Source organism: Melanerpes formicivorus, unplaced genomic scaffold (assembly GCF_026170545.1).
Source record: "Melanerpes formicivorus ecotype bairdi unplaced genomic scaffold, bMelFor1.0.p_v2 SCAF_38, whole genome shotgun sequence".
NCBI classification, from domain to species: domain Eukaryota; kingdom Metazoa; phylum Chordata; class Aves; order Piciformes; family Picidae; genus Melanerpes; species Melanerpes formicivorus.
In genome coordinates this window covers 2,353,307-2,377,164 of record NW_027142390.1, presented here as the reverse complement: position 1 = coordinate 2,377,164, position 23,858 = coordinate 2,353,307, and the positions used below count along the sequence as shown (strand labels likewise).

The following is a 23,858-nucleotide window of genomic DNA, read 5'->3' as shown; positions in this document are numbered from 1 at the left end:
GGGCGATGACGCAGAGCCCGCGCGGCGCGGCGGCCGGAGCCGCCTTCGCTGCCTTTTGTCCAAGATGGCGGCGGCCGCCGGAGGCGTCTCCTGAGCCGCGGGCCCTGGCGCCATGAAGCGGGGCAGCGAACGGGATTCCAGCCCACCCGGGGCTGGGGGAGGTCGCGCTGCCGCCGCCAAGAGGCCCCGCGAACGCGAACGCGAGAGCAGCAGCCGGCGCGGCCCGCACCGGAGCTCGGGCGCCTCCCGCAGCAGCCGGGACAAGTCCACGCCCGGCGGCGGCGGCGGTAGCGGAGGAGGCGGCGGCACCACCAGCAGCGGCAGCAGCAGCGGCGGAGGCGGCTCCAGTTCCCGCAGCCATCGAGGCGATGAGCGCGCCGGAGGCGGCGGCGGTGGCGGCGATTCCAACCACCGCCCGGCGGGGAGCGGCTCGGCCTCGGGCGTCCGCGGCGGCAGCCAGGCCGCCCCCTCTTCTTCTTCTTCCTCCTCCTCGTCCTCCCGGGCCCTCGGCGTGCCCAAGGCCAAGGCCCTGCCGGGCGCTGTGGTGGCCCCCTCGCTGCTCTTGGCTGGGCCACCGCCGGGCGCCGCGCCCTCGTTGCTCCTGGCGCCGCTCGGGGGCTCGGCGGGCCTGGCCGGGGAGCCGCCCGGCTCTTGTGAGTACAAGACGCTGTTGGTGAGCGGGCTGAGCGCGGCCCTGCCCGATCAGCTGCTGGAGGACGGCCTGTTCCGCCTCTTCCAGCGCTTCGCGGGGGGGGGCGCCGGGGACATCAGTGTCAAACTCTCCCACACGCCCGAGCTCGGCCGCGTTGCCTACGTCAACTTCCGACACCCGGGGGACGCCCGCGACGCCCGCCGGCATGCTCGAGCTCGACAGCTGCTCCTCTACGACCGGCCCCTCAAGGTGGAGCCGGTGTATCTGCGCGGAGGCCGGAGGAGCCGCACGCCCCCGCCGGCGCCCTCCCCGGAGCCCCTGGGCTACCTGCCGCCCATCCACAGCACCTACCAGTACAAGCAGAGATCGCTCTCTCCTGTCACCAGCCCTTTGCTGCGGGAGCCGCGGCCCAGGCACGCTCACGCTGCAGCTGCCGCCTTCGCCTTGGAAGCGGCCGCCATAGGGCTCTCCCGGGAGCGGGAGAGGGCCCTGGATTACTATGGGCTGTACGACGAGCGTGGCCGCCCTTACAGCTACCCCATCGTGGCTGAGGAAGACCTGATGCCCGAGGACGATCAGAGAGCGACCCGCAACCTCTTCATCGGCAACCTGGACCACAACGTCTCGGAGGTGGAGCTGAGACGTGCCTTTGAGAAGTACGGCATCATTGAAGAAGTGGTGATCAAGCGCCCTGCCCGTGGCCAAGGCGGCGCTTACGCCTTCCTCAAGTTCCAAAACTTGGACATGGCACATCGGGCCAAGGTCGCCATGTCAGGCCGCGTTGTTGGCAGGAACCCTATCAAAATTGGCTACGGGAAGGCCAACCCGACTACCAGGCTCTGGGTGGGAGGTCTCGGTCCGAGCACTTCCTTGGCCGCCCTGGCAAGGGAATTCGACCGCTTCGGCAGCATCAGGACTATTGACTACGTGAAAGGAGACAGCTTCGCTTACATCCAGTACGAAAGCTTGGATGCTGCCCAGGCTGCCTGCGCGCAGATGAGGGGCTTTCCTCTGGGCGGACCAGAGAGGAGACTTCGAGTAGATTTTGCCAAAGCAGAAGAGACGAGATACCCGCAGCAGTACCAGCCTGCGCCGCTCCCCATGCACTATGAACTGCTAGCTGATGGGTACAGCAGACACAGAAGCCTAGAGCAAGACTTGAGGGTGCGAGACAGGACTCCTCCACACCTCCTGTACTCGGACAGGGACAGGAGCTTTGCAGAGGCAGAGTGGGCCAGCCCTGCCAAGAATGCCGAGCGCCGAAACAACTTGGAGAGCTACAGCCGATCGGTGCGTAGCCGGAGCGGAGAGCGCTGGGGCAGCGACAGCGATCGTGGTGTGCCCAAACCATGGGAAGAGAGGCGGAAACGCCGGAGCCTTTCCAGTGACCGCGGGAGGACTACTCACTCACCTTACGAGGACAGAAGCAGGACAAAGGCCAGTGGGCCAGCTTTAGACCGCAGCCCAGACAGGGCTCGCAAGGAGAATCACACTACAGAATCTGGAGCTGAGAAAGAGCAGAGTAACTCCCTTCAGAACAATCGTCATGCGACTGAGGAGAAACCACACCGTGAGGCATCTGATGCTCCCCAGCCCAAAAAAAGGGACAGCGAACGCAATCATCGAACTGGTGAATCGGAATCAAAAACTCACGAGGAGCCAAAATCTGAGACCAAAAAGCTAAAGAATTTATCAGAATACGCTCAGACACTGCAGCTTGCTTGGAATGGGCTTCTTGTGCTTAAAAACAGCTGCTTCCCCACCTCTATGCACATCCTGGAGGGCGATCTGGGTGTCATCAACGGGCTCCTTAAAGACCATTCGTCTGGCGGGAAGTTAACGCAGCTCAAAATCGCTCAGAGACTTCGGCTCGACCAGCCTAAGCTGGATGAAGTGACTCGCCGAATCAAACAAGGCAGCCCCAACGGCTACGCTGTGCTCCTGGCAACCCAGTCCACCCCGGCGGGGGCTGAGGGGACCTTCCCTGTTGTAGAGCCTGGCCTGCAGCGACGGCTTCTCAGGAATCTGGTCTCCTACTTGAAACAGAAGCAGGCTGCTGGGGTTATCAGCCTGCCCGTGGGAGGGGCGAAGGGCAGAGACAGCACAGGCATGCTTTACGCTTTCCCTCCTTGTGAATTCTCTCAGCAGTACCTCCAGTCAGCACTAAGGACATTGGGGAAGTTAGAAGAAGAACATATGGTGATAGTTATAGTCAAAGACACTGCCTAGCCCACACTGTCTTTTCAGATTCCATGTTTTCTTTGTGTGTCACACACCCCAGTTGTTTTTAAGGACGATCATTTTGGTGGAGGCTCAAAACACCTCAGTCAAAGTGGTAAGATTGTTAGTTTCTAATTAATTTTACTACCATTTAAATAGAGCCCATTTTATTCGTTTTTAATATGTGACACTGTCCGCTGTTGTTCTGTATTTTTATTTTTTAACTGTTTGAAAAGTTGTCAGTAAAGCCTTGTTCACTGATGGATTTCTAAACTCGTGCAGTATCCTAGTTTTTGTGGTCCAGGAAGGGCTGGTTCCCTGTGCTGCCAGGAGCTGGAAGGTGATGGCCCCAACCCATTTCAGTTTCTCAGCCCCCAGCCTCCCGCACCTCCCCCATCTCTTCATACCTGTCCTGCAGGGTGGGAGGGCAAGGGAGGGTTCTTGGTGCTGGATGAGGGACTGGAAGGTTGAAAGGTTGATTCTTTATCCTTTTTTTTTTTTTTATCCTTTTTTTTTTCCTCCTATAAGGTCCTGTTTGCTTTTTGTTTCATAAATTTGAGTCTGGATGCATTCCTGTTGATTCTCTATTTGAGAGCAGAAGCATCCCAGGACACCAGCTAGCAAGGGAACAAAAAAGAATCAGGATGGAAGTGCAACCAAAAGAAAATTAGTAGATGGTGCAAAGTTTGCTACAAGGGAGGCAGCTCTGCAGTCAGTTCTGTGAGGTTTGAGAGCATCTGATCTGTGTCTCAGTCAGCAGTTCTTGGGTGATACAACAATGAAGATTGACATTCCTGCTTTTCATAAAGGGGTGGGGGAAAAAAAGGCAGGAGGAAAGTGAAAGTAACTGAAGGGGAGACCCCCTTGGGCCTGCATTAGATGTAGACAAGCAAGGAAAGGGCACAAGGGGTTTGGTGCCAGTTTGTGTAGTCAATCATGTTGCACTATCTGAAATCCTTTACTGAAAAATAAAACTGCAAACTTGGGTTTTTTTTTCTTTTCCTAGAATGGAAACTTAGTTGTAGGCTTACAAAACAAAACAAAAATTTACAGGGGACAAAAAAAAAAGAAGAAGAAGAAGAAGGGGGGAGAGGGGGAGGGGAAAAAGAGAAACCTTGTCTGGTGGTCTGAAAAAAAAATGTGTTAGTTCACTCCAAATAACCTGTCTGTGACTACAGGAAACCCCAGAGATCGAAATTTGAAATGTAAGATGGGATTGGATCCATCACCTTTTCTGTCTGTGGTGGGGGACAGTGGTTCAGGAGAGCAGCCAGGCCAGCTGCACTTCTGGTTTCCCAGCAGCGTTCAGGATGTGGGGACTAGCTCAGATTTGAGGTGAGCAATCCACACCGCTCCGTTTGGGGATAACTTTAGTTTTGAAAACGATGCCTGTAGATTGTGGGAGGCTGACAGAAAATTGTATGGGGAGGGTTTAAAAACACAGAATGGTGAAGCTTCTTTAATTTTTTTCCAGGGGTTGTGTTGTTGTTTTAGTGGTAAGCAAGTGAACAAAGTCCTGAGAGAACCAGAGTCTCGCCCCAGTCTCCGTGACCCAGCAGACTCGCTTGCTGATGGCTGCCAAAGGCCCTTGTAAAACTCTGCTCTCAGGAATGGTTGGTCTCAAAACCTAAATAGCAGGGAGCATAACTCAGTCAAATGATCCCATTTTCTTTTCTTTTTTAACCCTGCCATTTCACAGTGGGGAACATCATCAGCTGATGATGTATCAGCAGTTGCTTAATGCATTGATACCAACGAGTATGGGTTGGTTGGTTTGTTGTTGGGGGTTTTTTTTTAACATTTAATACTGTGATTATATTAAAAGTAACTCTAATGAGGTAGTGAGGGGGTTAGTATTTCACTTGATGATGCATCTTCTGTACCCCAGAAAATGTAATTCTGTCCGTAAGGGCCCGAGTACAGCTCCAAGGCCATGAGGGCACGGTTCAGAGAGAGGAGAGCTGGCTCGTCTGCTGGGAGCAGTGGCAGGGCTCTGGGAATGCCAAGCCGGCTGTGGGAGCAGAGGAGCACTGCCATTACTCCCAGCAGCTGAGCTGCATCTCTGGCCTCACCACGCTGGGTTGCACTGGGCAGCACAGAACTACCCTCCACGGCACCATGGCTGCATGGCATAGGGTAGCTGCACTGCCTCTGGTTTTACACGGTTACAGCGACGCTGACTTCTAACCTTGTGACCCAGTCCCCACTGCTGTTGTAATGTAGACAGTGCCAAAATGTCAACAATTGTAACCGTTAAGTGTTATCTGAAACCAAGTGCTATTAAATGCCCCTTATGGCCAGAGTCATAAAGCGACTAGAGCTTTTTGTCAGAGTATCCTGCATGTGGGAGCTGCCCCTTCAGTCTGAGGCACAGTGCCTGCTGGTAACGAATGCCTGGCTGGCTTCTGGCTGGCAGGGAGCTACAGCTCCTACTGCTGTGGAGTGGCTCTGTGTGTGATGTGAGTGCACTGTGGTGGGTGAGTGTGAGGAATCAGAAAAATAGAGAACCATAGAATCAGCAAGGTTGGAAAAGACCTCAGAGATCATCAAGTCCAACCTGCCACCCAAGACCTCATGACTACTAAACCATGGCACCAAGTGCCACGTCCAGTCCCCTCCTATAATTGGTAAGAGCTGCCACTGATGACAAATCCAGGGGATCACCAGAAATTTCTGTCTCCTTGGTTCCATTTGAGCCAAGTAAATATTAATGTAAAGGGCTTGTAGAAGACAAACATCATGCTTTGAGTCGGAAAAGATTGTTGATGATGGGATTTCTGTTGCCAGTGACATGGCTGACAGTTGTGAGCATGTGTGCATGAACAGGGGACTGAGAAGTCTCCCTCCTACAAACAAATTAACAGATGTAAAGGAGAAATTGGAGAGCTGAAGGGAAAAACCCCTGAGAGAGAAGCTGCATGGGCCTTCTAAGCTGATGACCTGAGCCTTCCCAGCTCTCCAGCACACAAGTGAGCCCTAGGCATTGGTGGACCAGACAGACTGCTCAGGTGGAAGGTCCCCCTCATGGAGCTTGTCTGCCATCCCATTTCCTCATACAGGCATCAAGCCTGGTTCCAAGAAAGGGGAGAAAGTTACAGCAAGATCGTGCTGCACCTGTGTTTTACAGCTTGCATGACCTGGCCTTAAATCAGGATGGGATGCAGTTCAGGGGGAAAATGTGTGGCAGAGAAGGAGGAACACCATAGCCCTTCCTGGGCCACCTAAGACATTTGGTGATGTGGGAGGCAGTGTAACAGTGCTGGGGAGGGAGGGTGGTGTTTGGGGGTGGGTGGTGTGTGTCATTCAGCCCAATACAACAGTGGCAGTAAGGTAATTGCAATAGGGTAATGGCCTCTGTCTCTTGGAGGGTTAGCTGAAAATCAGTGGGACCAGGGTGTGAGATGGAGGGTTAGACTGAACTGCTCTGTTACTGTTTATTTAAACACCTATTCAAGTAACTGTTCACTCTTACAAAGCCTCTTTCTGACATCAGTTGTTGGCCATCTTTACTACCACAGACATGTGTCCAAGAGCACTAGCCTGAGGCAGTGCCCAGGTGCTCAGCAAGTGCAGATGGCCATTGCTGAGCTGGTCATACCTTAATCACCATCCTTAGCTAACGTGCAGGTTCAGCTGCTGACCAGCCCTGAGGTTTCTACCCTCCTCTCCTAGCCCTGGCCTGTATGACATTTGTTTGTGCCCCAGCACACCACAGGGATGGTTACACAGCCTGGCCTCCATGGAGCTGCAGTGTACCAAATGACCTGAGCAGTTTACTCTCAGTCCAGTCAGAGGGAAGAGGCCCATGCTGATACAAGGGCTGGAGGACACACAGCATCCTTCCTACAAAGGCTCCCTTTGGTTGCAGAGTAGGTGTCTTAGCCGGCAGGACATTTAAATGCCCCTCCCACCCCTTAAGCCAAGGTCTGCCGTGCCTGCATAGAAGACAGGCTGTATGGCATCCCATCAGCAACCTGCTGTGTGTACTCAGGGGGATTACAGGGCTTTTTCCAAACACAATGCTTTTAAAGTTATTAAATCATGATGGCAGGGGAAGAGGTGATTTTCCAACCACCAAGATTTCCCCCATCTCAGCCAGCTGTAGAATTGCAGCCTGACTACAACAAAAATCCCTGCCAGCCCTCAATTCTGATTCCTCATTTTGCACTCAGCCTGTCATTCACCCTACTCCCCAGCACCTTCAAATGATGTCCCACAAGAACAAAGAGGGGACATGGGGGCAAGCAGCCTCCCCACAAGTGCCTAAGTAACTTCAGCAGCTCTGCTCTGAGAGCCACCTATTCAAGCAGGCAGTGGTGGGTGAGCTGCAGGCTGCAGCAATCAGCCCTGCCTCCTTGGCCACAGGGTAGGGCCCCAGCATGCTCCCTGAGCTTCTACTCAATGAAGTCTGGATAGGTATGGAGGAGAGGGGTGGTACATGTACTTACAGTGGCTCAGTTTCAAGTCAAATTTATGAACAGGAGCTCCATCCTGGATGTTCTGGTTCTTCTCACACTGCTATTTGGTAAATTTCTCTGAGAAGGCAGGCCCAAAGCAGCAACAGATGCAGCCCATTATAGCTGTGGTGTAATGCCAGAACAACACAGGGACATCTGGCCCAGCATCTCCCTCCGTTAATAACAACCAAGTACATGCTTTGTTTTTTTTGTCTCCTGAGCAGCACATTTTCTAAGGTAAAGTTGCATAAGATGGTTTTTGGTAAGGCAGAGACTGGCTTCCATAGTTGCTGGATAGCACATCCCATTTTCAACCCCCTCCTTTAATCAGGATGCTGCTCCAATTGCTGCTCTTAATTGCTGTAGTAATCACAACTCGTTCATCTTCATCGACTCTGCAGGGTACAATTATCCATTATAAGTTGCAGTAGAACCTCTCTTTTTAATTATTAACAAGCAGCCCTGGGTAAGTGCATTAAGGAGATGCAGTGCTGGAGGGGGGGGGAATAAAAAAGAAAACCAAAACGAGGTATTCCTTCTCTTGGTTAAAAATAAAATCCTTCCTCTTCAAGCAGTGAAATCTTGAGCCTTAGCTGAAGTGAACAGATCCTGGTTGAAACTTCTAGTGCCAAGGAGTGAGAAGCCTCCAGCTCCCTGTTCTGCCTCAAACCCTACCCTGAAAGTGGCCAAAACAGAGGAAGGGTAAAAAGTTTGAGTGGGTGTTATCTGAATACCTGGGAATAAACAGCACGTTTAGTGGCCTTGTCCAAGCAAGCAATGAGCACTTACCTACCAGCTCTGACTCAGACCTGAGCTGTGCAGGCACGTGCAGTACGGCGAAGTCAAACACTCATCTGCCAATCTTCTCATCCCCTTCCATGGGCAGGGCCTCTGGTCGTGTACACACAGAAGCTCCTCATTTCCTTTCCACCGGTGCAGCCACAAGGCAGCCTGTGTAACGCCACAGCTCAGGTGGGGGCGAGGCCGCTCCTGCCTGCGCAGCCAGCGGCGAGGCACCGAACCACCGAGTGGCTGTGCTGGGGCATCTTTACAGTCACAACCTGCAGCAGCACCATCACCTTCCAGCTCCCACACCATGGGGTGAAAGTGCGGTGCCACACTGCCCACAACCCTGCCAAGAATTCGAGGCTGCCAGGCAAACCACCAGAGCAGGTTAGAAGCCTCAGGCACCATGCAAAGTCTGTCCTGCAGCCCTGGGAGTTCCCATGGACGGGAGCAGTGGGTGGAGCCTGCACTCAGAAATCTCCCCTGGTTTACTTTACCCTTCCTCATTGCAGCCAGGCCACTGGCACACAGAGCACTGCTGCTGCACGGGTGGCAGAGGAATGCACGGTTACAATTCACAGCCAAACAGAGCCAGGAGTTGTATTTCATTTTTTAATAAATACACTTTACATTAAAGAAAAAGGCCTTCCATTTGCAGTTTCCACACAGGGCAATGGGGGGGAAAAGAAATAAAAACTTGAACCACAAAGGGCAGAGGGGAGGAAGAGGGCTCAAACTTCAATCCCAGTTCTCCACGTCTTGAGGGATACCAGGCTCTGGCTAGGCCAAGCCAGTATTTCAGCCACCCACTCTGGCTGGGACCACAGCAAGAATCTCTTGCTTCCAACAGCCTTTAAACAGTGTGCAGTTACCAAACACCCCCAGGGCTCTTTCCTGGAGGACAGAAGCATCTGAAACACCCTGGTGCACCGGCAGGTGCTCACCCCTGGTGCTTTTCATCTTTTAAAAATAAAATCATATTTAAACTAAAAATACTCTCACTCCTCCACAACATTAGAAACAACCACTTCATAGCTGCATAAAAATGCCTCCTCTTTTCATCCCAAACAATCCTTCTCCCCAGACCCTACCCCCATGGTAACAAGGTACTACAGGAATACAAAGTTTCATCCCCTCTCGACTAGGACACCAGTTGGTGGTCGGTGGTTGGTTGTTTTTGGTTGGGTTTTTTTTTTCCCCCTCTTCATTTTTTTTCCTCTTTTTTTTTTTTGTTTATTTCTTTGTTTGTTTTTTTTTTTTCTCTTTTATATAAAACTATTTCTGTTCTTTAGGAAAGAACTTTATACAAAGAAAATATATTGTGAAATATCTTCAGAAGTTTTCTTGGAGAGTTGTCTCAGCCTAAAATTTAATTAAAAAACAAAAAAAAAAAGAAAGAAAGAAAAAAAAAAGAAAGAAAAAAAAAAAAGGAGAAAAAAAAACCAAACAACAAAAAGGCAGAGAGAAAAGAGGCCTAACCCCAAGGTCTCTTTATTGTAGATCCTTAGACTTAACCCCCAGCCTCAAACTGACTCAAACCATCACGGCGAGCAGGCTGGAGCTCCTCAAGTCTTCCCAGGAGACAAGCGGTTGGGGTGCTCAGAATTGGTTTCCCATTTGGTCTCCAGTCTTCCGCCGGGAAGGCAGCGTCTCCTCCTGCCAACACCCCACCTGGCAGACGCTCCTCACTCATTCAGGGACAGGATTATGTCATCCTCCAAGTCAGAGTTATCCGAGCTGTCAGCTGAAAAGGAAACAGGCAGGTTATGTTTGGTTTGCGGAAGAACACAGCTCTCAGGGCTGCCAAGCGAGGCAAGGCGTTCATAGCTACCAGAGATGGCCACCACCTGCTCGAGACCGGCAGCTCCCCAGCAGTGACAGAGGCAGGCAGCACCATTAGTGCATTTCACATCAATTGAAAGCAGTTAGCAAATCTGCACCAGAGCTTGCTTTCCCTGGTTGAAACAGAGGGTCCAGAGGACACCAGCTTTAGCAAGTGCAGTTTCTATTAGCTGGCAGGTTTTTCCCCCCTGACAAGTTGGGAAAAGGACACCAGTAGTAAGTTACCTGCACATGAGCTGCCTGCACAGCTTACTGTGCATGTCTGAGTTCAATGCTCTTCATGCTGGGGGCTGGACAGATGTGCCAGTCATTCCTCACAGCTGCTATTTGAAAGCAATCTTGACAGTTCCACCAAGGTGATGTGGTGAAACCATGGTCTCTGTATAATGTGCATGGGGCTAATTCATTATGCAGCTGGACTCAAGACCTTCTCAGTCCTAGGTTCTTCTTGGCCTGTCACTCCCCTCTGCACAGCGCAACAGAAGATCCCTCCACTGAGGGGAAACCAATCCATACATTCCCAACTAGAACCTTCCTCCAGCAACCCAGAGGTTTCTGTAATGAATTTAGCTAACTGGCAGTCACTAAAGGTGACCTGAAAATTGTGCTTTTCCTGGCTTTCTTCACTGTGGTACAGAATGAAGACATGAAAGGCTTTGCCAGCAGTAGCAGTCTCACACACACACTTTTTTATCTTAAAACAGATCTCTCCTCCCTCAGCTGTGCAAGAGGGATGTGGTAGCAGCTCTGGCAGCAGGAGGTCTCCTGCCTTACCTTAGAAGTGTCCTTGGCTCTTTTTCTTATGTGAATTCATTGGATGCTGCAGATAACTAGGTGTTAAAAATAGATTAAAAAAGGAAAGAAAGAAAAAGACACCAAGATTTCCTCTTAGCCATCTCAGTTACACTGGACCTCTAAAATGCCTGTTAAGGTAAGCAAGACCACCTGGAAGGTTCACCCCTTCTCAGATGCTATCCTTAAGGAAAAAAGAGAAATCACAGGCAAGCAGTGGAAGACACAAACCCTTTCGCCCAACCCTCCTCCCTGAAGATCAGCCAGCTGCCCTTGTGCTGTGATCAGCAAGGGATGCTCCAGTCTCACCACCCATCATACTGAGCCTAAGCAGAAGGGTCTCAGGGTATCAGTGCTCCCAGAACAACTACATCCACGGAAAGAGAGTTGGAAGAGACCACCCAGTGCTGCAGCAGCTACACTTAGGAAGAAAGAAGCACAATCCAGAAGTTCTGGGGAAGAAGAGAAGCTGAAAAAGTTGTTGGGTTTGGTTGTTCAGGTTTTTTGAGACACCAAAAGAAAGCTCTGAAAAGGGATCTCCTCATTCTCTGGACCACCACAATTTTGAGCTCCATGTCTGTAAGTAAACCTGACTGCAGTTCAGATGCTTGGCAGAAGCTTAAAGACCTGTCTGGAAGTTGCCAGAAGAGAAGAGGAAACCATAGTCAGCTGTGGTGCTGGTGAGAATTCCCTTTCTCCTTTCCACCCTCCATTGTGTACACATTTCAGAAAAAGGAGACTCCACTGGCTCAGGAGCAACCTTGTGCAAGATCTGCACAATGCATGACCTGCTTTGGACAAGACAAACAGATCTACCCTCCCCAAGGTAGTGACAAAGGAAGAAGACAAATTTATACTTTAAAAGGTGCTCCGTTCCTGAAAAGGAAACCAAACCTTTCCTGGAGCACGAGGAACCAAAGCTACTCACTACCCTACTTTAATAACTGTTGTTTGAATCATTTTGAAGCACATTTTTATGGAGCTTCAACCAAAATACAGCAAGGGTCTGCAGCAGGAAGCACTCTAAATACAGCTCTGTGCTTCAGACCTGTACTGTGCAACAGCACCAGTGCCCTCACAACTTTTAATTCTGGAACACAGCACAAGCGAGGGAGAGGGACATTTTAATTGCTCTTGCTGGGCAAGAAACAAAAGCAAGCTAGGTGAAGTCACATAGAAGCCTCCACAGAACCCCCACTCATCAAGCCCTGTGCAAGGACCATGCATACATCAGCCTGGCAGAGCAGCACTCTGCTTTAATTTTCCAGAGATGCTGCTAAGCAACCTAACAGCCATCGGCTGGGCTGGCTGCAGATCAAAGGTCTGATCAAGAGGCTCTGTCCACGCACAGAGTACAGATGTGACCATTTCATACACAGTGCTCTGCAGAACACACTTCAGACAACTGTCAGGTAGCACCTGCTTTTGTCACAAGAACAGCTGCTGAAATGGCCTGAACTTCCCTCCACACTGCCCCTTGCACAATTCACATGACATTACTCAGGGAGCTCTCTTAACAGCTTCTGGCCCTGCACCCCCTGAAGAAACAGAAATGGAGTTGTGGCAAGGTCTTGTCAGCTGCTGGGACAGACAGAAGCTGTCTGCAATCCCAAAACAATGCACTGCAATATGCTGGTAGTGAACATGAGCTATGTAAATGCCCTGTATGGCCCTGTACTGTGTATCTGCTGCCTCCAAGAGAACAGCAGCCTGACCACACAGAATAACTGTGGCAACCTGCTGCAGCCACATCCAGAGAGACAACTGAGCTGCACTCCAACAGAAAAGAGGGATCTGAATGAGTCTGCCAGCCACATCACTGCCAAAATGGAGGCTGGGCATGCTTAATCCTCCAGTGCCTCAGCAGAGAAGATTGAATTCCCACCTCAGCTCTCACATTAATCTCCTATCACTGCAGGACTCACCTTGCACACTGTCATTACTCATTCTTACCAACCTCTTAACTTCAGGGAATTTCATTATCTCCATTTTACTGCCTGGAAATTGAGAAGTACTAAGTGGCTTGGCCATGCATACTCAAAAATTGTGCTGCAAGCAAGGCAAAAGAATCTGGTGTCCAATGCTATCCTACTCACCTTCTCTTTCATATACACACACACACACTTCAACTTTTCAAATCCCTGCTGCTATGGAATGCCACAAAAAGAACAATTGAAATTTTATCCCCAAAGTTATGTTAGCTTCAGAAGAATTTGAAGAAGAGAAGTGAAGTCAGTGTGACTGTTTTAGGCTGTGCCTTTAAGAAGCTGTCTTACCTCTGTGCTGGACAGAGTTGACCTTGAACTAACTGAGCTAACCAAAGAAGAAACTAATTCTTGCATATGCTTTGAGCTAATTTCCTCCTTAATAATTAGCTTTTCTCTTTCTAACTCTTTTTGGTAAAAAAGGGAGGATTGTGGGGACCCCTCCTCGCAGGAGGAGGGAAAGGTTTTCTGTGTCATGTTCTTTGCTGTATATTTCTGTATCTATTGTAACTACTGTATATTGTGTATGTATTCACTGCATCTCATCCTGCTTGTAAATATAGCTTATCCCTCTGACTGAGTTAGCCATGGTTTCTTTGTGTGTGGGGGAGAACTGAGCTTTCTCTCACCACCAGAGTCAGAAATGCCATGTTGGTTTTAAGCAATGACAAAATAGAAAGAACAGCACCAAGGACCAAAAAAATGCTTCTCTGTCCTTACAGGTACAAATAAGGCAGAGCAGACAGGAGAGGTAGCAGTTCAAGCAGTGTCCCCTTGGAGGGCAAGACAGGCAAGCATCAGACAAGGCTTCTTCACATGGTGTTTCTTGGCCTGCCAAGTTCTCACACATGCACCTGGGAGCACTTGGAGAAAGGAGGTACTTTCTACACCTCAGAGTAGTTCTCTCAGGTAAGAGCTACTTTTATTGACAGATTTGAGAGGCCACAGATGATCAAGTACTACCACTTGTGCCTTTCATACCAGTGAGGGGGGAAAGTCAACTAAATCATCTCAGGGAAGACTTAGATATTATTTTGCAGGACAAAGTCACCTGTGGTCACCAAACTGGGCACACACTTACTATCTCCAAGAATCAGCTCAACTTCCTCATCAGCATCAGAATCCTCATCTTCACCCTCATCTCCCTCTTCCAGGAGGTTGGCAAGCTCCTCATCATCGGAGGGAGAAAAGTCATTTTCTCCATCCTCACCAGCATTCTCATTGTTCTCATCCTCCTCCATCTCAGCCTCCAACAGCTGGTCTGTATCTAGTTCATCAAGGTCATCTGTATCATCATCATCTTCATCATCGTCTTCTTCCTCTTGTTCTTCTTCCTCCTATAAAGACAGCAAAAATAATCCATTAAAAAAATGTAAAATGGAGTAAGAATAATTGAAGAAAACATACCTACAATTTTCCCTTCTCTCCACAGCCAGACATCTCACACTACAGACGCTTTCCCATCACCCACATAAACACCTTCTCTCCACACCTTTCAAGAAGGATGTGCAGTAAAACCTGTTAATCCATGGCTTTGTTGGTAGCCTTGTACAAGCTGCTTTAGTTTCAACTGGACCAAATCCTCTCTTTTACACCAAATAGCATGCAGCATTTCATGTTCAATCTCTCAGTCACTCCTAATATAATGAGGTGTAAAATGTAGTGAAAGATACTGTTAGCATAAACCAATCCCTGAATCACTCTGCTTCAGATGACCAATCTGTTTCAAGCAGCTCATCTTTGGCATTTACCTGTGGATCAAGACCTCCCTTTCATCAAATGAGAATGTGCATTCAGTAAAGCAACTGAATTCCTCATTGTAGAGAGCAAACCCAGAAATCCATATCTAGCAGACAAATCTGAGTGAGAAGCAGCTCTTGCAATGCTGTCCTTCTTCCAGACAAGTGAGAGGCCAAGAGGTATCATCATGAGGCAAACTCCAGGAAGTCTCCAAGATTCAAATGAAGGATTCAATATACCTGCACATCTCCTCAGAGTCACACCCCTTTCCTCTAACAGAATGCTCTCCATGTGGCAGGAAAGCAGCTCTGAAGTCAGTCTTAACTGCCCCTTTGTTTCAGTGTGGGAAACAATTTGCAAAGTTACCAAGCAGTTAAGATTAGATATCTAACAACTGGCTTCAAGGGCTAGTTTGGTCTTCAAGCTCACCACAATCACACTGTGCTGTTGAACCTGCTTCACTTTCAGATCTGAAAGGACAAAGGAAAAAGACCTCACTGTCACCTCCCCAGCCTGCATTTTCTTCAGTCAATACTATAAAAACAAATCCACCACAGCCACACAGCTCTAACATCTGTCGCGGGCAAAAGAAACAAGGCATGCCAAAAAGCTTGAGCAAACTTTACGTCTCTTCACTTGCAAAAGGCAGCCAAGTCTCCTCTACTAAGCAGAAGTGCTGTGATATTTAAATGGAGACTCCAGTATAAAAATATTGGCTGGCTACACACAGTTTTCTTTCTGAAAGAGTTTATATGAAGTATAAAACTGAACCACCCTGTGCTAAGGCCTATGCTTACTTCAGGCAATTGCAAACTTTACTGTGAGGCAATGAGTCCTCAACTAAATGAATGTTGCTTTTTTGAGTTGTATACACTGGGAAAGGAAATCTCCTCCTTGCAAGTTCACAGTTTCACACTGCAGTGCCATACTGAGTACAGTTTTCCATCAGATATACTGAATTGAGTATAAAAGCTCTTGCCTCAATACCTTTTACTCTTGTTCTATGCACTATCTGCAGAGAGATCAATGTCTTTATTACTCTAGTCAGAACTGAAAACCCGATGAAAAACCAAAAAGGCAGGAGAGTTTATTTTCCTTTTTCAGTCTCCAAACAGCTCTGAAGCTGGAAAGGAGAAGAATATTTTTAAAACTTGGAAAAATGAAGGCAAGTTTTTCAGTGTCTGGAAATCAAGCCACAACTGTAGGCATGGGGAACAAAAACACAGTGTACCGTCGGTGTAGATAAAAAGCAAAGGATTACAAAGTGATTTTGGTCCTCTCTTTGTTTCCATGTCTGTGGAACTTCTGACAGCATTTGTTTTGCTAAATAACTAGAACTAGCCCACGGTGACTTAACAGGAAATGTCAAAACTACTGAATTTGATTATGGTTCACATCTAATATATCTAGTGGAAACTGAAATATTGAAACATTTTCATTCAAGCTTAAGGCAAAGCATGCACAGCAATCATCCTTGAAATAGAGGTAGAAATTAAAGATAGTTGTAGCAAGCTGAAGACTTCTTGTGGCTGACAAGATTACACAGGAAGGCTGCATGGCTAGCTGCAAATTAACCTTGAAGGATTATACCAAGCAGTGAAGAAAAAAAACCAACCACAAAGAGCAACAATTAAAGTCAGGAGACACTCTCATAAAAACCAGCTAAGGACAGTAAGAGGAGATCTCAATGATAGCTGTCCTTAGGAAGCCAGAATACAGTGTGCAAACCACGCAACAGGAAGTCACGTGTGCGCTGCGACAAAGCGACAGGCGCACATCCTTACTGAGCTGAGTGGCACAATGCAGGCCCAGAAGAGTCATCCTCAGCAGTGAAAAACATGTACCTTGCCCTGTTCTAAAGAACACAAATGTGGTCCTTCTGCTCAGGAACAGGCAAATTAACTCTGCGTTAGCTTCTGAACAATCTCCAAGCACAACGCTGCAATACTCAGCCCAGAAACACAGGGCTGTGTGTGTGTGTGGTGAGACCTCTCTTAGGAAAGCACACTGAGCTTTTGCACCCAGAACTAAGCTCTGGGACATACAGCTGAGAAACACTCTGTGATAGGTTGGACTCCACAATCTTAAGGTCTTTTCCAATCAGATGATTCTATGCTATTTCCTCACACTTAACACTGTCATATGCAAGTTATAGCCAGTCTGTATCCTCATCAGATACCACAGCTGTCTCCCATAAAGGCTCCATATACAGACAAAAATGACATGCCTCCCTCAACAACTCATGTGAGCATACTGTGTATGAGCAGTGGAAAAAATCCTTGTGCAGCATTCCATGAGAAGATAAGCAAAGAGTTACTGCAGACCATATCTGGATTTGTGAAGGAAAAGCCTGCAAAAGCAAGCTCCTGCCTTCTCATCGGTAGTTCCCAAGAGCTCCACACAATGACAGATGCTGCTAGAAAAAAGAACCAGCATGCACAGCAGCTATGGAAAACAAGCATCTACCTGGGCTTATCTTCACCACAGTAAAATGATCCACAGAACCCACAGACCAGCACACTCCAATATCAAAGAGGTTTCAAGTCATCACTAACTCCTTTAGATGCCTAAAGATATGCTTTTATTTGGGTGGCTCTCTGTAAAAGCTGCTTAGGTAAGGACTTGAACTGTTTGTGGAGTCCTTACATTACCCCTCTGCTTCCCCAGAGAATATTCTCTTCCCTCTCCAACAGAAGACACATCACAGTTGCCAGTTACCTTTACAGAAGGCATGAAGGTACTAGTACAGACTCACAAACTGATCAGCTCATAACCTTCCCTCTGTAAAGCATTTTACCCCACTATCAGCACTATCTGACTCAGTGCCTGGTATTTCCACATGCCTAATCTCGAGCTAGGTGCACTGTTATTACCATACAGCCAGACAAACCCCTGCAGGTCAACCTATGCAGTTCAGCTAAGATTACCAACAGTCCCAACCTGAGGCTATGATGGAGGTAAAAACACAAAAAGAAGAAAAAAAAGAATGCTCCCTTTAAAACAGTAAGCTGCACTCAGAGGGACTTGACAGAGTCCAGCTTTTGAACTAAGGATGTCACACTTGCACCATTTTGGTAATACAGTGATTCAGGTATATCAATTGCTTGTAGATACTCAAATATAGGGTTAACTTAAAGGAGCTTTACCTTGACAGATGCCAAGAATAGGGCAGTTTAATGGGAGCTGATCCACAGTCCAAAACAAGTATTTACATCAGTAGCTCTCTGCCCACCTTCCTCTGTTACTGATCTATGAACTGTTCAGCTGTCACCATCTCACAGCTACTCCTTCTCCAGCCCCATTCTCACCTCCTAGCATCACTTCTAAGTCAACACCTCTCACCTGCAGATGCTTTCCAGCAACACTCCCTTCCTCTGGAAACACAATCTCTATTGCACCTCTCAGTTTGAATCATGTTATATGGCATAACTCAACTATTCTTATTTTCACCTAGGAGGCTGCTTTTTCTCTACCTACCAAGCAGTTAACCAGAAGTCAGGGAAGCTTTTCCCACGTGCTCAAGTCTTTCAGCTTATATTTAAACTGCTTCTATAAAATGTTTATTTTCTCTAGGCAGATTGTTGTTTTTTTTCTTGGTAAAGAAATTGTCTCCCTGAGTCTCATTATTTTGGTCAATTTGACTTTTGCAAGAAACCACCCACCAGTTTACTTATCCCTCTCTTTCACCCTCTTCCCTCAAGTTTCTCCCAGTGAAAAGCAAACTAATTTTCAGTGATTTGAGCACAGGAAGGGGCTTAGCTTTCATTTAAAAAATGAACACATGGTAGTTATTCAAATACAAGTTGCCTGAAGAATGTTCCACTCCAGAGGAGTAAGTTTCTCCTTGTTTTAGTGATTTATCTTTCTCCACCCACAATAACCTTGGTAATATCTTCTGAGGTTTGTTCTCTCTGCTTCCAAAGCATCTGTGTAGCATATTGTTCCTTTCTGATCCTTTGCTATGCAATTCTCAGGTATGACCATGGGACAATATCTGCTTTTCAGTTACTTAAAAGTTTCCCTTCCCCCACTTCTTAACAATCCCTGAACAATGGGCAGTAGAAAAAGCTTAAATATAGCCAACAGTCCTTCTAGAGGGTCAAGCATGTAAGGCACTTTACATGCTAGATCCCCTAGTCTCTATCCTTCCCTTAAGTGAGCAAAGCCAAACTCACTTTCTATGAGGTCATTGTGAGTACTCCTTCAACACTACAAGTCTGCACCTACTTTTTATCTCTTAGCCACTTCAGTGTTAGAATTTCTACTTCTTCATAGCCATTAGTAAGGTCACAGAGCCAGTAACTTAGAAGCCTAGAAATGTGCATAAGTTACTCTAGGTAACAAGCAAAGAATCTTGCCATAGGCTTTTATACAGCTGTAGGTATGTGCAGATTTAACACAGGAAACAGCACACAACATACAGTATGTCACAGGGGCAAAACATGGAGTGAAAGAATAGAAAAGCAGTTATTCTTTTAGTCTGTGTAGTAGGTTTAGCTTGCCTAGCAACCACTACTTGCCTGTGAGGAATGAAAAAGCATCCATGACACAGATGAAAACTTTAAAGTAAGTGGCCTCTGTTGGATGGGCATGTTCAGCTGGGACTCTCTTGACCAGTACTCTGGGGTTGCCTATGAAAGGTTTTCATTTTTCACTGTCCCCTTTGAGGTGTGTGCAAGTCAAACTTTGGCAGGTAAGAGAACTCTCCCTCTGTGGATGAGAATTTGAAGCTTTTCTCACTCAAGTTTCTAACTGACATTTCTCATCACACCTAAGGCAACTTTTATTTTCTTGGAGCTCAACTACTCTGGGAATTCTAGAAAGATGTTTTAGGTAAGACAAAGGAATCAGCCTCTGATTTCTGTCACTGAAGAGGCAGAATGCGCTTTTATCCCTGCTGAGGTTGGTTTACCCCACAATACGAGGTCTACCCTTCTGATGCTTCAATTTCACCTTTCCAAGCATTTCCTCTGCATTAACTGACACCCAGTGAAACCAAACTCTGAACCATCAGAATGGGCTACAGCAGTCAGAGTGATTTGGTACAGCCCCAAAGCATGGTAAGGAGTACTGGGGAAACTTTCTGTTTTTAAAAACATCTGTTTTGGAGAATGCCTGTTCCAAAGCTGTGGCTGTTATGTGAAAGGTGTTTGATGGAAACCACACTTTATTCAGCCTCCCTGGCTGCAACTAAGTTCAAAGATTTCCATTAAGGTGTTCAATAAACAAAGATATATTACTATCAGCTGAGACACCTGTCTGAAAATACTTGCTCCCAGCCATCACCCTGCATATCATTTCATCTCCAGCATGCTTTCAGAACAAATCCTATCTTCAAATGTTACAGGAACAGCTCTTGAAAAGCTAAGGGTCCCTGGTGACAGCTTGTAGTGACAGAGCACCACCATGGCCTGATGGCTCTCAAATACATATGCCAATATGGATTAATGTTTGTGGGGTTTCTCCCCAGGGTTTTTCCCCAGCAAGTGACTATCTGCCTGAAAAGAAACCTGTATCAGACAACAGCAATGGAAGTACAGTGGCACTGCTGCTGCAGGCAGAGAGGGGGAAAGTCCTGAACTAAAAGGGGGAACTGGGATCACAAAGACCACACAGAAGTGGAGGAAAACCATTCCCCAACCTGGCAAAAGCACATGTGACAACAGTGATTGTCTTCAAGTACTTATTGCCTCATCTCTAAAGCTTTCACTTCCTGTCACCTAAAACTTTCTAACCAATGCAAGAAGACAAATTACACAGCAACCATCACCACTCCCATAGCCCAAAGGCACTGCAGGGTAATTAACAATTCTTCAGCTCTGACAACAGAAGTAGAACACACTTTATAGGACAGGGACAGCTAGGTGAAGCAATCTGCTGCTGAAGCCATAGATCCCTCTGAACATGACAATTACCAAGAAGTCTACTTCAGCCTCACAAGTGCAACATCATCCACATGTACCACAGAGAGAAAAAGAGGCCTTAAGGAACTAATATGGAAGGATCAACTGAAAGAGAGAGGTAAAAACACACAGACTGGAAATCCTTTACCCAATCAGCAGCTCGTATCATCTAGACTTCAGGTTTACAGTTTTGAGTCTAGTCTGTGATCAGCCAGATCCCTTGAGTTTAGCTTTCATAATACATTTCTAAGTCTGCTTTTCTATCCCATTGTACCTGCTCTGTGCCATTGCTAGGCTAGATCAGCACATCAGCTTTCCTTTGCACCATTTCCTCTGAAATTCCTGCTCTGCCTCATTACAGAAGAGAGTAGATTACTGAGTGAAACAAGGGATGGATACTAGTTAGCCAGGAAAGGGAAATACATAAGAATTAAGCAAGCTACCAAGCAAAAGATGATCCAGCATCTGTTCCACTAGCTCAGATACCTGTCTTACTTCTGCTAATAGAATAGAACAAACCAGGTTGGAAGAGACCTTCGAGATCATCACCTCCAACCTATCATCCAACACCATCTAATGAACTAACCCATGGCACCAAGCACCCTGTCAAGTCTCCTCCTGAACACCTCCAGCGATGGTGACTCCACCACCTCCCTGGGCAGCACATTCCAAAGGGCAATCACTCTCTCTGTGTAGACTTTCTTCCTAACCTCAAACCTGAACCTCCCCTGGCACAGCTTGAGACTGTGTCCTCTTGTTCTGGTGCTGGTTGCCTGGGAGAAGAGACCAACCTCTGCCTGTCTACAACCTCCCCTCGGGTAGTTGTAGAGCGCAATAAGGTCACCCCTGAGTCTCTTCTTCTGCAGGCTAAGCAACCCCAGCTCCCTCTCCTCTCATAGGGCTTGTGTTCCAAGGCCCTCACCAACTTTGTTGCCCTTCTCTGGACACCTTCCAGCAAGTCAACATCCCTCCTAAACTGAGGGGCCCAGAACTGGACACAGGACTCAAGGTGTGGCCTAACCAGTGCAGTGTACAGGGGCAGAATGACCTCCCTGCTCCTGCTGGCCACACTGTTCCTGATGCAGGCCAGGATGCCATTGGCCCTCTTGGCCACCTGGGCACACTGCAGGCTCATGCTCAGCCTACCATCGACCTGCACCCCCAGGTCCCTCTCTGCCTGGCTGCTCTCCAGCCACTCTGACCCCAGCCTGTAGCACTACATAGGGTTGTTGTGGCCAATGTGCAGAACCTGGCACTTGGATGTGTTAAGTCTGACCCTGAAGGAGTGTATCAGAAGGAAGAAGCAGAGGAGCTTGCTGCAGGAGTGAAGAATAGGAAACTCTGCCTATTTCCCCACAGACTGAACAGAGGTTTGTAGATACTTGTCAGTGAGCCTGTCAGACACTGATAGACCTGTTTAGATATTCCCCCAGCAGTGCAATAATACACAAAACTCCTGAAGGTTCAAGGCAGACAGATTGGTATTTTTGGAGTAAAACACCCAACAAAATAAAGCTCATAAGCCAGCTCTTGCTACTTGTGCTACAGCTTCACTTTCCCTTAGTTACTGTAGTAAGCACCAACCACAGTATCAATACCCATTTAGCACTGGTTCTGTTTAACAAGGCTGACAACTCCAGCTTACTGGCTGTGACTAGAAAAAGGCAGATGTCCAGAGACTTCATATGAGAGGCCAGCATAGCAACCTGCTACAGGACTGCTAGTATCAAGTATTTCCCACAAAACCATAAGCATTTACTGCAGCAGGACCAGGCACAAGCCAGCTAAGTCAGCCTGATCATTTCATTTCAGGGTGATTTGGGTAATAGATCAGTCAATTGTACAAGGCTTGCTTGGAGGAAAGGGGAGTATCACAATAGTTCTGCTGCTTTGCTTTAGTGAGAGAAGGATTTGAAATGTCCCTAGGCCAAGTACCCTGGCTTGGTTTGTTTGAGGGACTCTTCTGCTTTTCAAAAATCTGTTGCAGAGCTGTCAGCTGACATTTATCAAAACTGAGGCATTGAAGTTCAAAGTCAAAAAGTCAGACAGGTATTTTTCTCCACAGTCCTTAAGCTGTCTCAAGCACAGTTTTAAAAGTGCTTTTATTCTGCATCACATGACTTCCAAGCAAGCCTTGCCCCTCAGAGATGTTTCTATTTGAGTACTTCTTGCTTCCTGTACAGGCAGAGAACTGTAGGAGTGGACCCATGGAGACCATACACAAATATATATATATATATGAGCATGAAGTCAGGGGCTAAACAGATCCCTATCTGCTCTAAAACTTTTGACCAAAGGGGTAGCATACTAATGCTGATTCACGGATTTACCCCCACACCACTTTCATGAAAAAGGTCAGGAAGCATCTTCTGTTAGCAAGAAAGTGTTTCAGAGTATCTGTGAGAAGCCTCAACAAGTTTGCAAGTTTTGAAATGAACTTTCAAAGCCTCAGTAACAGAAGTAAACACCTACATGTGTGTGAGCAGATATATACACACACACATACAGAAAAGTCCAGTTCACCAGCTCTCCTGGAGCCCTTTGTTTTTAAGTGCTATTTCCCAAGGAACCTTCTGAGTTGGTTCCTTGAGCAACCTGAAGTCTGCCCTCTGGCAGTCCAGAGTGGAGGTCTTCTTGCTGCCCCTCTTAGCTTGACTGAGTACTGAAAATTCAATTATCTCGTGGTCACTGGCCCCCAAACACCCTCTGACCACCACATCCCCACCAGCCCTTCCCTAGTGGTGAAGAGGAGGTCAAGCAGAGCCTTGCCCCTGGTAGGCTCATGCAGCACCTGGGATAAGAAGCTGTCCTCCATGCACTCTAAGAACCTCCTAGACTGCCTCCTCTCTGCTTGTTGAGATCCCAGCAGATGTCAGGCAGGTTGAAGTCGCCCATGAGAACAAGGTCAGGCAATCTGGAGACAGCCTTAAGCTGCCTATAGAACGCTTCATCAACATCTTCCTCCTGGTTGGGTGGTCTATAACAGACTCCAACCAGGGTGTCTGCCCTGCTGGTTTTCCCCTCTAATTCTCACCCACAAGCACTCAACCCGATTGTCCCTGATCTCCAGCTCAATGGCATCTAGTGCCCCCCTGATGTACAGGGCCACCCCTCCACCCCTTCTTCCTTGCCTGTCTCTCCTGAAGAGCCTGTAGCCATCAACTGCAGTGCTCCAGTCATGTGAGTCGTCCCACCACGTCTCTGTGATGGCAACTACATCATAACTTTCCTGCTGCCGCAAGGCTTCCAGCTCCTCGTTTGTTGCCCATGTTTCGTGCATCAGTGTACATGCACTGCAGCTGGGCTGCTGGTTTCACCCCTGGCTCCAGCTTATTGCCCCCAGACTCCTGCCTGGGGGACTGGTTTCAGCCCCTTCCCCCTTTGAATCTAGTTTAAAACCCTATCAATGAGACCTGCCAATTCCCTCCCCAGAATCTTTTTCCCTTTGAGGGACAGGCCATTCTCCTACACTCTGATCTTT

At 47.8% G+C, this 23,858-nt stretch overlaps 2 protein-coding genes across 4 annotated transcripts in view; one reads left to right on the top strand and one right to left on the bottom strand.

Moving 5' to 3' along the window:
* Nucleotides 1–29: 29 nt before the first annotated feature.
* RBM15B (RNA binding motif protein 15B) lies at nt 30–3,858 on the top strand. Its single transcript, XM_068157827.1, has one exon. The coding sequence runs from the start codon at nt 113–115 to the stop codon at nt 2,879–2,881; it is 2,769 nt and encodes a 922-aa protein (XP_068013928.1). The 5' UTR covers nt 30–112; the 3' UTR covers nt 2,882–3,858.
* A 4,855-nt stretch (nt 3,859–8,713) lies between these two features.
* DCAF1 (DDB1 and CUL4 associated factor 1) overlaps nt 8,714–23,858 on the bottom strand; it is a 53,276-nt gene continuing 38,131 nt past the window's right edge. Inside the window, exons 23-25 of one of the 3 annotated variants that reach the window (XM_068157812.1) lie at nt 13,816–14,071; nt 10,732–10,787; nt 8,714–9,859 (exon numbers count right to left, since the gene is read on the bottom strand). In XM_068157812.1, coding sequence (XP_068013913.1) covers nt 10,768–10,787; nt 13,816–14,071 — 276 coding nt within the window. In that variant the 3' untranslated portion in view covers nt 8,714–9,859; nt 10,732–10,767. The remainder of the gene's footprint in view (nt 9,860–10,731; nt 10,788–13,815; nt 14,072–23,858) is intronic. The other 2 variants (XM_068157811.1, XM_068157814.1) reach the window with 2 other exon arrangements.

What these genes read in the sequence shown, in the direction of transcription:
- RBM15B (XM_068157827.1), top strand. Translation starts at nt 113, where the DNA reads ATGAAGCGGGGCAGCGAACGGGATTCCAGCCCACCCGGGGCTGGGGGA.